Source organism: Xiphias gladius, chromosome 20 (genome assembly GCF_016859285.1).
Source record: "Xiphias gladius isolate SHS-SW01 ecotype Sanya breed wild chromosome 20, ASM1685928v1, whole genome shotgun sequence".
NCBI lineage: Eukaryota > Metazoa > Chordata > Actinopteri > Istiophoriformes > Xiphiidae > Xiphias > Xiphias gladius.
In genome coordinates, this window is record NC_053419.1 from 23,036,390 (window position 1) to 23,051,286 (window position 14,897).

The 14,897-nt window shown below is 44.3% G+C and overlaps 1 protein-coding gene across 4 annotated transcripts; it reads left to right on the forward strand.

The window, feature by feature from the left end:
• Positions 1 to 1,928: 1,928 nt before the first annotated feature.
• marveld2a (MARVEL domain containing 2a) lies at positions 1,929 to 13,432 on the forward strand. Of its 4 annotated transcripts, none has more exons than XM_040158013.1 (9): positions 1,929 to 1,987; positions 4,691 to 4,783; positions 5,830 to 6,798; positions 7,511 to 7,731; positions 8,433 to 8,468; positions 8,674 to 8,843; positions 9,826 to 9,997; positions 10,988 to 11,038; positions 11,929 to 13,432. In XM_040158013.1, exons 3-9 carry the CDS (start codon positions 5,847 to 5,849, stop codon positions 12,046 to 12,048), a joined length of 1,722 nt encoding a protein of 573 aa, XP_040013947.1. In that variant the 5' UTR covers positions 1,929 to 1,987; positions 4,691 to 4,783; positions 5,830 to 5,846; the 3' UTR covers positions 12,049 to 13,432. The 4 variants fall into 4 exon arrangements, with proteins under 4 accessions (XP_040013947.1, XP_040013948.1, XP_040013949.1 ...); XM_040158014.1 differs by having other exon boundaries at positions 4,691 to 4,750; XM_040158015.1 differs by lacking the exon at positions 1,929 to 1,987 and adding an exon at positions 1,995 to 2,250.
• The last annotated feature ends 1,465 nt before the right edge of the window (positions 13,433 to 14,897 follow it).

Consider the following 14,897-nt stretch of genomic DNA (forward strand, 5'->3'; position numbering starts at 1 on the left):
CCACCCAGTGCTCACCCACCGGCCTTTTTTATAACTCACTACACATCATCCATACTGTGCTAATTATTATTATTATAAGTTTAACCCTAAGGTCGGGTCTGACGTCGAGATGCAGGATGAATTTAAAAGGTGTCATTCATTACGGTATAATTGGACTCCTGTATAAATTGGGATTTTAAAAAAATTTGGATTTCTTCCATAAGAATATGATGCTTTCCAGATTTCTTCCTTCCAACACCTTAGATTTAACAGTTTCCTGAAGCACAATTAATAAAAATGTTTTCAAAAATCAGATTTAATGTTGCTTTGTTTTTTTTAAAGAAAAAGATTTAATGGCTCTACACTCAACAGCTGGTAATATGAATTTGTGCTTTCGTGGAAGGATAAGAAAGAGTGCATTGTTTTCTGTAGAGCACGCAACACTTTTACCCCACAAAGGGGATATTTAACATCCAGTTGAAGTAGATCACAGCTGCGCACAGATGTCAACACCAAACTACCACGTTGTATAAAAGGCTATCAAGCAACGACTGGGCCTGGTTTGACTGAGCTGCAGAAACTTGGTGAGCTGTTTCCACAAATTGTCACTCAGCTGTTTGTAGATGTACAAAACAAAACAGAACAAGGAGTTTGTAACAAAACAGTTTTATCAAATCGTCCACTCGACTCCACCTGGTCCATCGCTGCTCTTCAGAGGAAAGGCAGCAGTGTTTTGTCTCCGAAAAAAAACGGATTTCTCCAAACAACATATTTGCCTATAATAAAAAACCCCAACACTTTATGGCTTTGAGGTGGAAAGTCAACCCGCTTTTGTAGCTGTTTTGGTTCGTAATGTCTCCTGGCATTTTCAAAACCTTTTCCTTTCAGAAGCCCAGTTCTTTTCAGTCGCTCTGGATCTGGTTTTAAAGCGTGTACGCTGAGGGACTCTGCTTCGGTTCAGTTCGGCTTTCTTGTTCCACCCGCCGCTGTGGGGCACGTCTCGCTTCGACCCCGAAGGGAGCTGTACTCACTGTGTTGTGATGACTGCAGAGAACACAGAGAATATGATGCATCGTTACACACCGCGAATTCAATCACCGGGATATAAAGCGGTTACGACCAGATCCATCTCGACCAGCTACATCAGTAACGCCACCAATATGTAACTATATTTATTCAATATATGATAAATAATAACAATAACAAATAAGATCTGCCTGTCTCTGTCTTTCTGTCTCTCTATCTGTCTCTGTATCTATCTTTTTATCTGTCTGTCTATTTATCTGTCTATGTATCTATCTGTCTGTCTCTCTGTCTATCTGTCTGTCTATGTATCCGTCTGTCTGTCTATGTATCTGTCGACCTGTCTGTCTGTCTGTCTGTCTGTCTGTCGACCTGTCTGTCTGTCTATCTGTCCATCTGTCTATGTATCTCTCTGTCTACCTGTCTATCTTTTTATCTGTCTGTCTATTTGTCTGTCCGTCTATCTATCTATCTGTCTATGTATATATCTGTCTGTCTCTGTCTATCTATCTGTCTCTCTGTCTACCTGTCTGTCTGTTCGTCGACCTGTCTCTCTGTCTGTCTATCTATCTGTCTGTCTATCCACCTGTCTATCTGTCTGTCTGTCTGTCTGTCTGTCTGTCCGTCTATCTGTATATCTGTCTATGTATCTATCCACCTGTCTATGTATCCGTCTGTCTGTCTATCTATCTGTCTGTCTGTCGACCTGTCTATCCATCTGTCCCTCCGTCCACCATCCGTCCATCTGTTATCGATGAACGAGTCACGGTGTGCGCGTGACGCCGCCTCAGGTGCGCTGCTCGAGGCCTCCTCGAAACAGGTGACCCGCGCCGCTGTCCGAGTGACGTCACGGGGATGGGCAGGTCACGTGGCCGGGTCCGAGGGGGAAACCTGTAACTGGAATGGGAGAGAGAAGAAGAAGAGGAGGAGGAGTAGGAGGAGGAAGAAGAAGAAGAAACGGGGAAGAGGAAGGGAAGCCGCCAAGGTAAGAGACCCGCGGGCTCGTATTTACGTCCAGAGTTGGGCTTGTTCGAGCGGCGCTTCCGACCAGGAATCGTTTCCTGGTCGGAATGTGAACTTTTGTTTTGGTTTTGTTTCGTAAAGTCGGAAAGTCGGCGGCAAACGACGCGTTGCCGTGAAGCTCTTCGAGGGGAAGTTCGCCCCTTCAGCCGCCGCCGCTATCGTTACTAAACTAGCGGAGGAAAAAAACCACAAAAACACAAAAACCGACGCGCCAGGAAGCCGCAGGTAAGTTACACCTGCTCCGAACCGCACGGCCCTAAAACGGAGTCCGGAGCCGAGCTGGCTTTCTCCGTGACCGGGCTTTCTCCGTGACCGAGCGCCGGCGGGAGCCCCAAGGTCCCACGGGTTGGCTGTAACGTTATCGGGCCCGGAGCCGGAAAGTAACGGAGTATTTCTACTCGCCTACTGTGCCTACGTGTTTGTTTGTTTGTTTTTTTCCCGCTGCCGAGTTCACTGTTCAGAAACGTCTTCCCGCAGCCTGCACGGCGGCGCTTAATGCGGCCTCGGCCGGGGACTCGCCCCTCATTCGCTCCTGGTTTACGGGTTTCACACAGAACCACTGGAACTCAGACCGAGACTCGTCCCAGGCTGCTACAGCTGCATCTAAAGGGACACTTAAAAAAAAAATTAAAAAAATAAATAAAAATGCACGAAGTCCTAGAGTCCTCGTTTCACCACCTGAGGATTTGTGACCGGTTCACAGCCCATCCCAGGATGGAGTCACTCTCCATCCCTCGACCCCGCAGAGGAACTCTTGTCCTGGGTTCGGATGTCCCCTCTTTTTTTTTTTTTCCTGACACAATGAAGGCTGGATGTCAGGACGGATCAGGCTGCAAAAAGGTTCCGTCCCAGGGGGAATTGAGGAGAGGGTCAGAAAGGTCCGGCGTGGATGGGAATTTGTGCCCGAGTGCGGAAGGCAGGGCTGACGGGCACCGGTGCATTTCTAGATCTGAGCCCTGCCATATACAAGTGTGTGTGTGTGTGCATAGTGAATATATTTAGTTTTGTGTTGCATTGCTGGAATTGCTTTAGTTTCATTTTTGGGGGCACTAGGAATTACTCCCTGCAAAAATAGACACAACAAAAACAAAAAGCACTTTTGCAGAATTCTCTGCCTTAATTCTGCGACATGTATGTTCTGTCAGGTAGCACCACCCCTGCTGGGCCGGTGCTGAGTAAACAAACGGATGAATGGACGGTCTCCAACACAGCAGTGATCCATAGTCTAGTTCCGACCGTTGGGAGAACTGCGCGGGGAGTTGGGTTTTGGTTTTTTTTTTTTAAACGTGAACTCTGTGTGGACAAATGTGGGTTGAACCCGCGGGGCCCGAGCCACTTTACACTTCCTCTACGTTTCACGGGGAAACGTTTCTACGATTTTTTTTTTTTTCCCCCACACAAGGCACGTGAAGAGCTTGTAGAAGACTTGACAGAAAAAAAAAAAACATAAAACATCTGGTGGGGGTGCTCGGGGTTCCGCCCCCCCTGGAATCGGCAGACGACGAGCAGATGAATCCGCAGCGAGAAGAGTCATCAGTCGCAGTCGTGAATCAGATGGTTCAATATTATCTCCAACTCAACCGGCTGCAGCAGCTGCAGCATTAATACATCAATAGTAATAATGGGATGATATCGTGTGTAGAAGTATTTCACTCACAGGGGTCATCTTTCTGCATTGAGTACTTTTTACTTTTAATACTCTAAGTACATTCTCCTGATTACACTCACACACTGAAGTAATATTTTCAATGCAGGGCGTTCACTTGCGACGGGGGATTTTTTTACTGGGTGGCATCGGTGCTTTTAACTGATCCGAACATCAAACAACAAACTATCCTGACTTCTCCTGTTGTGGTTTGAGAACTGTCTAATTTGAATTCCTCATCAGCCCCGGACTCGTTTTATTGTTGGGCTTGTTCCTCTATTAATCTGCTGGTTATTGTCATGATTAATCGATTAATCATTGGGTCAATAAAACTTCGGAAAATGGTGAGAAAAGCGCCCATCACAACATCCTGGAGTCCGAGGTGACGTCCTCAGATGTCTTATTCTGTTCAACCGACAGTCCGGAACCCCGAAATATTAAATTTACAGTAATTGAAGACCAGGAACACTGACATGTCTCGCGTTTGAGACCCTAGACCCAGCAAAGGTTTTGCCTTTTTTCTTAAAAAGTCACTTAATCGATCATCAAAACAGTTGTCAGTTAATTGTCTTTGTCGGTCAACTAATCGATTAATCAACTAAGCATTTAAGGTGTAGTTAGTTGTAGCTAGAGCTGCAACGACTAGTCGATTAATCAATTAATCAACGCATTAATTAATAGTAAATGTATCATTATCGAACGTTTTTGATCTTCTTATCACCCCGTTGGCTGTTCTGGAGCTCTCCATCATATCGCCTGATCTCCACCAGCAGGCTCAACATGCTCAGCCGTCATGGAATAGTAGTTTTGTTTTGTTTTTGTGCACTTGAAGGACACTTCTTGTCCGTGTTGGCTTAACGGTGGAGCGTCAAGGTTCAATATCTCGACCTTGGAAGTGACGGGTTTTGGGCCGTTGCTCTGACGAATAAACGAGCAGTTAAACGTCACTGTGTGCAGCAGTTTTAACAGCATCCGGACCTTCATAACTTTGTCTTTTGTTTTTTTTGTTTTTCTTTACAGGTGATTCCTCGCTACACTCTGTGTTCATACCAGGTTTGCATTCTGACCCTGCGAGCCAATGTAAGTCGTGTTGAGTGACTGCGTGTGAAAGAGGTATTCAAGCACAGTTCATATTATTATTATTATTTTTATTTTTTTTGTTAACCTCTCGAGATCAAATCCACTTAAAGAAATTCCGGCTTCTAAGGGTTGATTGGATGTGAAGAATGTATTTCTGTGCTGCGTGCAGCAACGACGGGTAAGTCGAGCTTTCCTGGATGCAATGCGTGAGCGGTAACCACATCAGCAGGGGAATCGGGCCTGCCCCATATTTGTGTTGCAGCACAAAAATGCATTCTTGACTCCGCTTGCATGGCGAATGGTGGGATAAGATCTATACTCGTGAGAGTTCTGGCCGACGGGGGTTCTGGCTGGTGACCTCGGGTGCTGGGGCTTAGTTTTCTTTAGTAGGTGTTCCTCGGTTTTGGAGTAAAATGATGTTGCATGAATGTTGGTCTGAATGTCTCAAATGAATTTCTCATCAGTCTGGGACGTGGTTTTTTTTTTTAATGCTTTGGCTTCTTCCTTTTTTTATATTTCCTCTTTGCCTGCTCAGTTGATAATAATGATCAAATGAATAATCAGTTGGTGAAAAATGAATGAATCGACAGCTAGATTAACTGCTGCTCTTCTTTGTCCTGTGGGACAGGATGTTGAACATATTTGGGTTTTGGACTGTTGTTCGAACAAAACAAGTAATTTGAAGTCCTCACGAGAATTTGTTGTTTGTTTTTTTTCTACAGCTGCAATTAGGCAATTAATCGATTAGTTGATTCGCAGAAAATTGATAGCGAGCAGTCCAGAACCCAGAGGTATTCAGAAACAGAGAAAAGCAGCAAATTATTACATTTCAGAAGCTGAAACCAGCAGATGTTTTGCATTTCTTCTTGAAAAATGACTTAAATGATTAACTATCTGGACAATTCACAAATATTTTTTCTGTCGACCAACTTACTGATTCAGCTTTAATGAAAATGGTTAGCTGCAGCAGCACTGTAATCCTCTTATTGTACGTAACTGGAAAAACTCAACAATACCGAATGAATGCATGTGTGTCCATCTGCTGGTGTGTGTGTTTGTGCGTGCGTGCGTGGACTCAGGGACCATCACTATCCTCATGTCCTATGGAGGAGGCTTTTACGGACGCACTGAGCGTGTCCGCCAGGCGCCGCACTATGACCAGGTCCCACGAAGCACCTTATCCCGACAAGACTCCTACGATCCGCAGCCGCTGAGAGAGCAGAGAGCGCCTCGCCTCGCTCAGAGCGCCGACCCCCTCCCGCCTCCGCCTCTGCCGGACCAGCCTCCTGTGGGCCCCGAGTTCGATCCCAGCGGCAGCGAGGACAACGCCGAGCCAGAGCACGACCCCGCCATCGACATCAAGCCGGTCCACCGCTTCATCCCTGACTCCTGGAAGAACTTCTTCAGAGGAAGCAACCGTAGCAGTAACAAGCCATGGTCCATGCATTCGTCCTCATATAACAACAACAGCACCACTGAGGGCGTGCGCTGCTCCCCTCCGCACTCCCCCTCGGTTCCCGGATCGTACCGGGATCCCTATGGGGGCTCGGGTGGCAGCTACAACTCGAGAAAGGAGCTTCTGGAACTACAGGATGCCCACGAGTCCTCGTCTGGGCGCACCCACCGCACAGGTCTGACCTACAGCGAGCGAGTGGAGGAGTACCATCAGCGCTACGCCTACATGAAGTCCTGGGCAGGACTGCTGAGGATTCTGGGCTGCGTGGAGCTCCTGCTGGGAGCAGCTGTGTTTGCCTGCGTCTGTGCGTACATCCACAAAGACAACAAGTGGTTCAACATGTTTGGATACTCGTCTCCCGGAGGAGCTTATGGAGGAGGTTTCTATGGTACCGGCACTGGCGGGACCTACTACACAGGCCCCAAGACCCCGTTTGTGCTGGTGGTGGTAGGGCTGGCCTGGTTGGTGACTGTGATTTTGCTGGTGCTGGGGATGACCATGTACTACCGCACCATCCTGCTGGACTCCTCCTGGTGGCCTCTGACTGAGTTTACCATCAACCTGGCTCTGTCAGTGCTCTACATGTCGGCAGGTGGGTAACAGAGCTACACCCAAATTACAGACACACTTTTCAGATGATCAAAAATAGTTTCTGCTTAATGTTTTTTGTTGGATCGACTGATTGTTTTCTCAAAGAGGGAACTTGCTACAAAAAAGAGAGAAACCTTGCAAGGACCCACTTTATTTGCCTAATAGACTGCTGAAGCTTCATATTACCTCTGATAAACTTTGAAGTGGACTGCAGAACGAGGACTGTGGATTTTTTTTTTTCCCCCGTTACTTGCACTGAGACTGATTTGGGACTGGATCTCCTCGGGGTCAGTATGAACAGGAAGGGTGATTACAGCAAACAAGACCTGTGGCAGTGTTCATATGGGCGCCCGGCCACTGTTATAGACACAAAACTTATGAACCTGTCCTTTTAAATCCAGTAACTATATAAGTGACAAATGGTTCATCTAGCCATTTTGCATAATGAGAACTCATGCTTTTGATACTGCAAGTGCATTTTTGATGGTAACGCTTTGGAGCACTCAGCATTCAGTGCAGGACTTTTACCTGTAGTAGCAGAAATTTGCTCTGTGGCATTAATACAAATACAAATATCTCAAAATCTGGACAAATCAGACCAAAATTATCTTCATAGTTAGATGCCACTAGTGGAAAATTAGTATTTATTTATTTATGTTTTCCTCCACACTAAAACTGCCTCCATTATGACAAGTTTGCCTTTTGTTTACCAGGCATTGTCTATGTCCATGACACCACTCGTGGAGGGCTCTGCTCCTACCCGGTCTTCAACAATGGCATCAATGGGGCGTTCTGCAGAACAGAGGCAGGCCAGACTGCTGCCATCATCTTTCTGTTTGTCACTATGGTTGTTTATCTGATTGGAGCCATCGTCTGTCTCAAGCTGTGGAGACACGAAGCTGCACGCAGATACCGGGAGAGGTACGGCCAGGAGGTAGGATCTCGGCCAGCTTTTATTTGTGTCTTGTTTTTCTTTACAGGGTTGGGTCTTGGGATTCTTCGGATTCATTCAGGAATCCTTCCAAAGCTTTGAGGGTTATTTCAACAATATCTGCCATTTTGCCAACTAAATAAAAACAGCTACAGACGTCTACACACGCAGACGCAGAGAGAGACTGCAATGAAACAGAAACCACATAATTTGCAGACAGGCTTTCGGTGGCGGTGTGTAGAGTGAGTAGGTGGAGTCTGTGAACCGCAGCCTGCGTGCCGGCAGGCCTTACTGGAGGGAAATGAGGTGCACACAAAGTCTAGTTTCAACTGTGCTAGTCTTTGTTATGACACACCGCACTATGTGAGGTTAAAAAAATAATCTGCCCAGGCTGATCTATTTATTTATGACTTGTCTTTCAACCTTTGGACAGAGCCCCGCTAGCTGCTAGCTGCTAGCTGCTAGCTCCTGTTTCCAGTCTTTGTGCCGTTCCACATTAAGGATACAGATTTTTCTTACCTAACTCAGCAAAAAACAAACAAACATATTTTGCATATGGTATCGATCACCTCATCTTACTCAATTCAACCCAGGCAAAAGAGTCAATGTTTCCCAAATGATCTAAGCTATTATTGTCGTAGCAATTTAGAACTGTTAGTTATGTGTAAGTCAGATAATGTTCCTGTATGTTTTTTCATGCACAGATGCAGCCCTCTGAGATGCGAGATATGCATTCATTGGTAAGCGTCCTGCAGCTCTGCTCAATGCAAAGAAACAAAAAAAACCAAAACCAACGTTGACTAACATCTCCACACCTGGGATGATGAAAGCATGAGGGCTGCAGCTCTTTTCATTGTGTTCGGTAGCTCACACTCCACAGTCATCTTGACATAGTTGTGGGTTTTTTTTCTTTTTTTTTCTTCTTCTGTTGCTGTGTGTCTGCAGGTTGCTCCTGCTCCAGCTCCGGCTCCCGCTCCCAGAGCTCCAGAACAGGTCCAAGGCTCCTCGGTCGTTCCCATCCAGGCTGCTCCAAAAGCAGTTCCAGCAAAGGTTTTGCAGGGAACTATACCATCAGGACACATTCCGAAACCCGTGATTGTGCCTGACTATATCGCGTAAGTGATGCTAAGAAAAACAAGGAATACAATAGGGTTGCGAGTAGTGTCAGAAAATGGTGAGATGGGGCAGTCACAGATCCCCAAGGCTCACGGTGACGTCTTCAGATGTCTCGTTTTGTCCGACCCACAGTCCGAAACTGAAAGACGACCTAGGAAGCCAGACAAAATGCACATTTGAGAAGCTGGAACCAGATCATTTTGGCATTTTGTCTTTTAAAAAAATGACTCAAAACTAATTGATTAATTGACTCACAGTTGCGGCTCTAATGGGGACTGACCAAATGCACTTTTTTTTTTTTTTTGTCAGTGGGGTATATTACAGTCTCCTCCTGCTACACGTCTTGTAAACCGGTATCCAGTTGCTCTGATATCTTAGCAGAAGAGGAGCTAAACCATGTATGATCTTCTACATATGACAGGCATTTACCTACTTCATCAAGTTTTCCTCAAATCAGCAACACTACTTGATGTATCTATTTCTTGTCAAGGATTTCAAGTGTTTGGTTTGAGGGTAGTGTTGCGACCAGGCCTGTTAAACATTAGGTAATATGGGAGTTGACCATTAAATGCGTGTAGATCTTAGGTTCCTTTGTTGACATGTAATCTCGAATGATGCTAAAATTTGCAAAATTGATTTCAAACCAGTTACACACCTTTTTGTTTCTTTCACCACAGCCTTAAAGGAAAAGTTGAAATCAATCAGAACTTTGATGTACTTGTATTCTGACACTACGTGGACGCTCTCCCCGATACAGCGCCACCTTAGCTCCTCACTGAAGCTGTGTACAATCAGAAAAGGCTGCTCCAGTCCTTTTGACATTATGATACATCACGACCGTATGTGGCTTTTGCCTCTTTGGTAAACTATACAGAGCAGCCACTGTAAGTCCGGCTCGGCCAAACACGCGTGTGCATGTACTGTGACACAGTTTACACCTATGATGTTAATGAAGCGTGATTCCGTACCTCCGCCCCGCAGTAAGTACCCATCGATCCGGTCGGATGAGGAGCGGGACCAGTACCGAGCTGTGTTTAACGACCAGTATGCAGAGTACAAAGAGCTCCACTCGGAGGTGCAGGCCGCCCTCAAGAAGTTCGACGAGATGGACGCCATGATGCGCAGTCTGCCCCAGAACCCCACCAGCCAGATGGTGATTGGTTACACACATCTCTTATCTGACAATAATACTCCTGAAAGGTATTTTCTGAGTAGACAAGCCGCAGTCGCACAGACTCATCGTGATAGCTGCCGTTAGAACCCCGGTGTTGGTTTCTGTCTGTACTCCATCTTCATTTTCTCTGCGTGTCTTCCGTCACGCCTCGTCTCTTCGCCCCCTCTCCACGCCCGAGTCTCCGCAAGGCACACAGCCTGTCGGGGTTCAATCCAAACGTAAAATGTCGCGTGCAGTCCTTGCCAGCACTGAAATTAAATTGGGCCAGAGCGTTTACCTGCCTCGCCGCACACTGGCACGGCATAAAGCGCGGCCTACGATAGTGAACTCTTCTTAAAACTCCAGAGAGTTTATATTTAAAGTTTATGAAAACAGAATCTCTGGTGTGAAGTAACCATACTTTGGGAGAAAACATTGTCTTCATGTAACTCCCCATTCCTTAAAGTAGTAAGACGCGAGTTTTTGGAGCCTTTAATCCCACCCAGTTTTCAGGTACGCTCCTGGCAGCCGCGCCTTCGCCGACTGCACAGGTACTCGCGGTGCAGTACCACACTGTCGCAGCACTCTGGACTGTGCTTTGCAGCCCAGAGTGTCGATATACGAAAGTTATGGCCCCGTCGGTCTGATTCTGTGCGTCACTGCGGCTCGGCGGTAAGCCACGCTGGACGGACTCCACCAGTGTTGGGTTTTCTGTGGGCACTGAGGAAGCGTTTTGGAAAGAGACTGATTGCGTGTCTGGAATATTGCACCCATTCTTTTTGTTTTTCAAATGTGCCTCATTTCCCCATCCTGTTACTTCCTCTGTTTGCGCTTCCTGTTCCCGCTGTATTTTTCCCTCCACCCTCAAATTCCTTCTCTGCTCCATCCGGAGGGCAGGTTTTTTACAGCCTCATTGCAGCTCATTCTCCTGCTTGTTTAAGGGTTGTGTGGCCCAGGTTTAACGCGGTCTCTTTCTCTCTCTTTTTGCAGGAGGTCGATCGCATTAACAGAATCCTTCAGGATTACCAGAGGAAGAAAAATGTGAGCCGATAGTCATGTCATTGTCTTCCGCGTACTGTCTGTAGCGGCGTTTTGTTTTGTTTTTCCTGCTGCTCGTGCTGGGTTATATTGTAGAGGCTTGCCTGATCTGCTGCTTTTCCAGGTTCACTATTGTCTCTTCAGACATTGACAGCAGCACATGAATTGTGTCGACCAGAAAAGATATCTTCGCCACAGAACCCGGGTACTGCAATGGATTAAAGAACAGACATCGATTTCTATCTGTTGATTTATTTATTTTTGGTCGACGAATCCCAGGAAAAGATCAGTAATGCGTTAGTCTGTCTCCCGATACTTGCCTCCCCTTTCTGTGGCACTCAGCAGCGAGCCCATTGGTTCCTACTGAAGACGTTTGTTTTTTTGTTTTTGTTTTTTTTAAATTACCAGTACTGAGACCATACGTGTTCTTCTGTCATGGAGATCATGTTGGGACATGAGGCATTTCAAGTACCTCCTGTCAAAAAAGGCTCAGTCATTTCCTAAAGCAGTTGAACAGTTAGATAGTTAGTTAGTTAGTAACAAACATTAGTCAAACAGGAGGAAACGGTGCTTTTATTTGGGGACAATTTTCAGCAGCGGTTTTTAATAGTTATTAGACAACAATGGAGCTCTATGGCACAGATCAGGCTTTGGATACATGCAGATTACATGTTAGTTGGGTCACTGAGTGTCACCAGTGTTAACCGTAATGTATAGTAGTATTCATATGAATAACTGCTCTCTAACAGCTGAAACGACAGAGGAAATTATCATTACAGTCACTGGTTAGCCTAGTTTGTCTGAAAATAAAACCTGAATTTTATTTTTTATTTTATTTTTTTGTCTGTTTGTTTTGTTTTTTTTCTGTGTTCCTATCTGCTCCACCATCCCAGGATGCGACGTTCCAGGAGAAGAAGGAACGCTGCGAGTACCTGAAGAGCAAACTGTCCCACATCAAACACAAGATCCAAGAATACGACAAAGTCATGGAGTGGAACGACGGATACAGCTAAACCCCTGAGGCGTCGCTACCCCGGAACACCACTGGACACAGATACCGAACCTGCGCTGACGGCGACGCACGTTTTAACGGGAGGAGTGAAACCCAGTCAAGACTACGGCGGCGCCAGGGGGATTATCGGCCTGCTGTGTCTTTTCAATTTGTGTAGCGGTTTGTCTGCGGGCAAACTTTTATCTGCAGTTTTGTGTGTCTGAGCTTATTAAAACCCATAAACAGAGTCAAATGGGTAAAATGTTAATGAGAAAATCAACATCACTCATCTCTGCAGGATAAACGTAAAGCTACGTCCAGTAGCCAGTTAGCTTAGCTTACCACAAAGACTACAAAGCCGCTTACATGCACCTCTGAAGCTCACAGTTAACCGGGTATTTCTTGCTCTAGTGTAAAAAGGACAATTAGCTGTTTTACGGGACGTTATGCGCAGGATTATTTTCACCAAAGTAGAAAACAGTCCGGCACATAATCAGCAAACAGGATACAATGTGGTAGTGAGCTTCCCGTCTTTATGCTAAGCTAAGCTAACAGTCTCCTGGCTGTAGCTTTATATTAACAGACCAATATGAGCCAGAAAGTGAATAAGCATATGTCCCAAAATGTCAAACTGTATCTTTGAACTCTTCAAACTGGTCTGGTCTGAGAACTATATATGTGTGTGTGTGTGAGAGAGTGTGTGAGATACTGTGACTATAATTGTAACAGAGGCTAACCACTACATTTCACAAATTACTGGTGTCTGATTTGAATGTTTGCTTGTGCCCAGTGGGAGATGTTGCCAGTTTGGAGGAGCAGGAAGAAGGACAGGGAGGAAATATGCTGCATGATCTCTGTCCAGGTTTACCTCCTCCTCCGCGGGTCCGTCTACCTTTCTTGTCAGTCTTCACGTTTGTCAGTTGTCTGAATAAATTTCACAACTTCCCAGCCTGAAACGAAAACCACTGCTCATCTGGACAAATCCCATCAAGCCGGTTTCTTCAACTGCTGTGACGATTGTTTGGATTGTTTTAATTGCACACTGTCTTTTTTTTCTTTTTTCTTTTTCTTTTTTTTATATGCAAGTGTTTGACAAATTCTAAATCTGGAAATATACATGTCCTATAGTGGGTCGTATTGGGACTTTGTCCCTCCATTTCATAGATTAAACATTTTTTTTACTTTGTCACTAAAATATCACAAGTGTCTAAATATCTCAATTTTATCTTCTTTATACCGCTGTAAACATTGGACCTCTTGACTTAATGGAACTGCTATCAGAATTTCTCTTGTTTTAGCAAAAAACAACTGTAAATATTTCTGCTGTAAATGTCCGTATTCTTTCATAATTTAAGTGATCTTTTGTTGCTTTCTGCCCCCAGAATACAGTTCTGCTTATGCACTGAGTCTGTGTTCTTTTGTCTGTTTGTTTTCCTGGAAAAGGGAAGAAGAAAATTCCTGGATGCTATGTAAAATTCAGCAAAATAAATGGGAAAGAAAACTAAATTAGAGCTGAAAGGAGGAGTTGACTTAGCTGACTGTCAGAATAATTTAATAGCAATAATTTGCTAATGTGTTGAGCCACTTTCCAAGCAAAAATGCTAAAAATTAAATTGTTAGCCTCCTAAATGTTGAGATTTTTTTGCTTTTCTTTATCTCAAACTCAGAATCTTTGAGTTTTGTGCTTTTGGTGGAACAAAACAAGCACTTTTAATCACTTTGAGTTCTGGGGATTTATGATCAATATTTTTCACCATTTTCTGGGATTTTAGACACAAAACAGTTCATCATGTATGGCGCTTCAAAATGGACTAAATGCAGTAAAAACTCAGACAAAAATATAACTGAATACCTCAATAAATAATATTCTGTAGAGAATGGAGTGTAATCAAAATATTTGGATTTCTAATTTTCCTTTATACTCAAAGCACCAATCAGTTGATTAAATATATTAAAACGTAATTAATTTTACTTTTCTATTTATCTCTCATCTTTATAAATGACTTTCATTAATGCCGCCCCTTTTCTCTTACTTTTTATTTCTAATATGCTTTATCTTTTCTCCCTCTTCAGCCTTTCTTTTTTAATCTTATTTTATATTATTTTATTTTCAGGTATTTTGTACAGTTTCATTGTCAGTACTGATTTTATTAAATTTTTTGAGCTTAATTGTTTTATTATCATTTTCCCATGCAAAGCACTTTACTATTTTATTTATTTATTTATTCTGAACTCTTTAATTTTCCCTTTTCCTTTTTTTTTTTTTTCTTTTTCTTCATAACGGACATTTAATCGTTTATCTATTTTTCCCCAAAACAAACCAAAGACAAAAAAAATAAATAAATCACTAAAATGAGCCAATAAAAGATAAACAGAAGTGTACAATTATTAAGTTTTAATTTAATTTAAGTTTGAATTCATTTAATCAATCAATTGGTGGTAAAGGAAAAGTTAAGGGCAATTTCTTTAACAGGCTATTTTAATTAGTCAACTGAGAATTTTTTATTTTTATTTTTGCCTTGTGCGATGAACACTCAGTCTTGTCAGCTTCGGGACTCCATACCGGTGCTCAACGCTAGTGATGAAACCGTTGAGTTCAATAAAATCTCTGAATTCTTGATTGACCGTCGCAGGATTTTTTTTTTTTCATCCACGTTGGTTGAATGAACGCCGCCGCTTCGTTCTAACCGCGGGGATTTAACCAGATTCGGGTCCGGTTGCATCAGACACACGTGACCTTACCACACCTGAGGCTGCCGTGCCTGCCAGTCGTGCACCTTGCCGAGGCGCTCCCGTGACGCCGTGACTCGGCGGGGGACTTCCTGTTCCGTCTCGCTCGGTAAGATGACACCTGTGCGCGAGGGGCGGGGC

Excerpts from the sequence above, each read along its gene's own strand:
- marveld2a (XM_040158013.1), top strand. The coding sequence starts at position 5,847 with ATGTCCTATGGAGGAGGCTTTTACGGACGCACTGAGCGTGTCCGCCAG. Across the intron at positions 8,469-8,673 it reads TGCGAGATATGCATTCATTG|GTTGCTCCTGCTCCAGCTCC; the intron begins GTAAGCGTCCTG and ends GTGTGTCTGCAG. Across the intron at positions 11,039-11,928 it reads ATTACCAGAGGAAGAAAAAT|GATGCGACGTTCCAGGAGAA; the intron begins GTGAGCCGATAG and ends CCACCATCCCAG.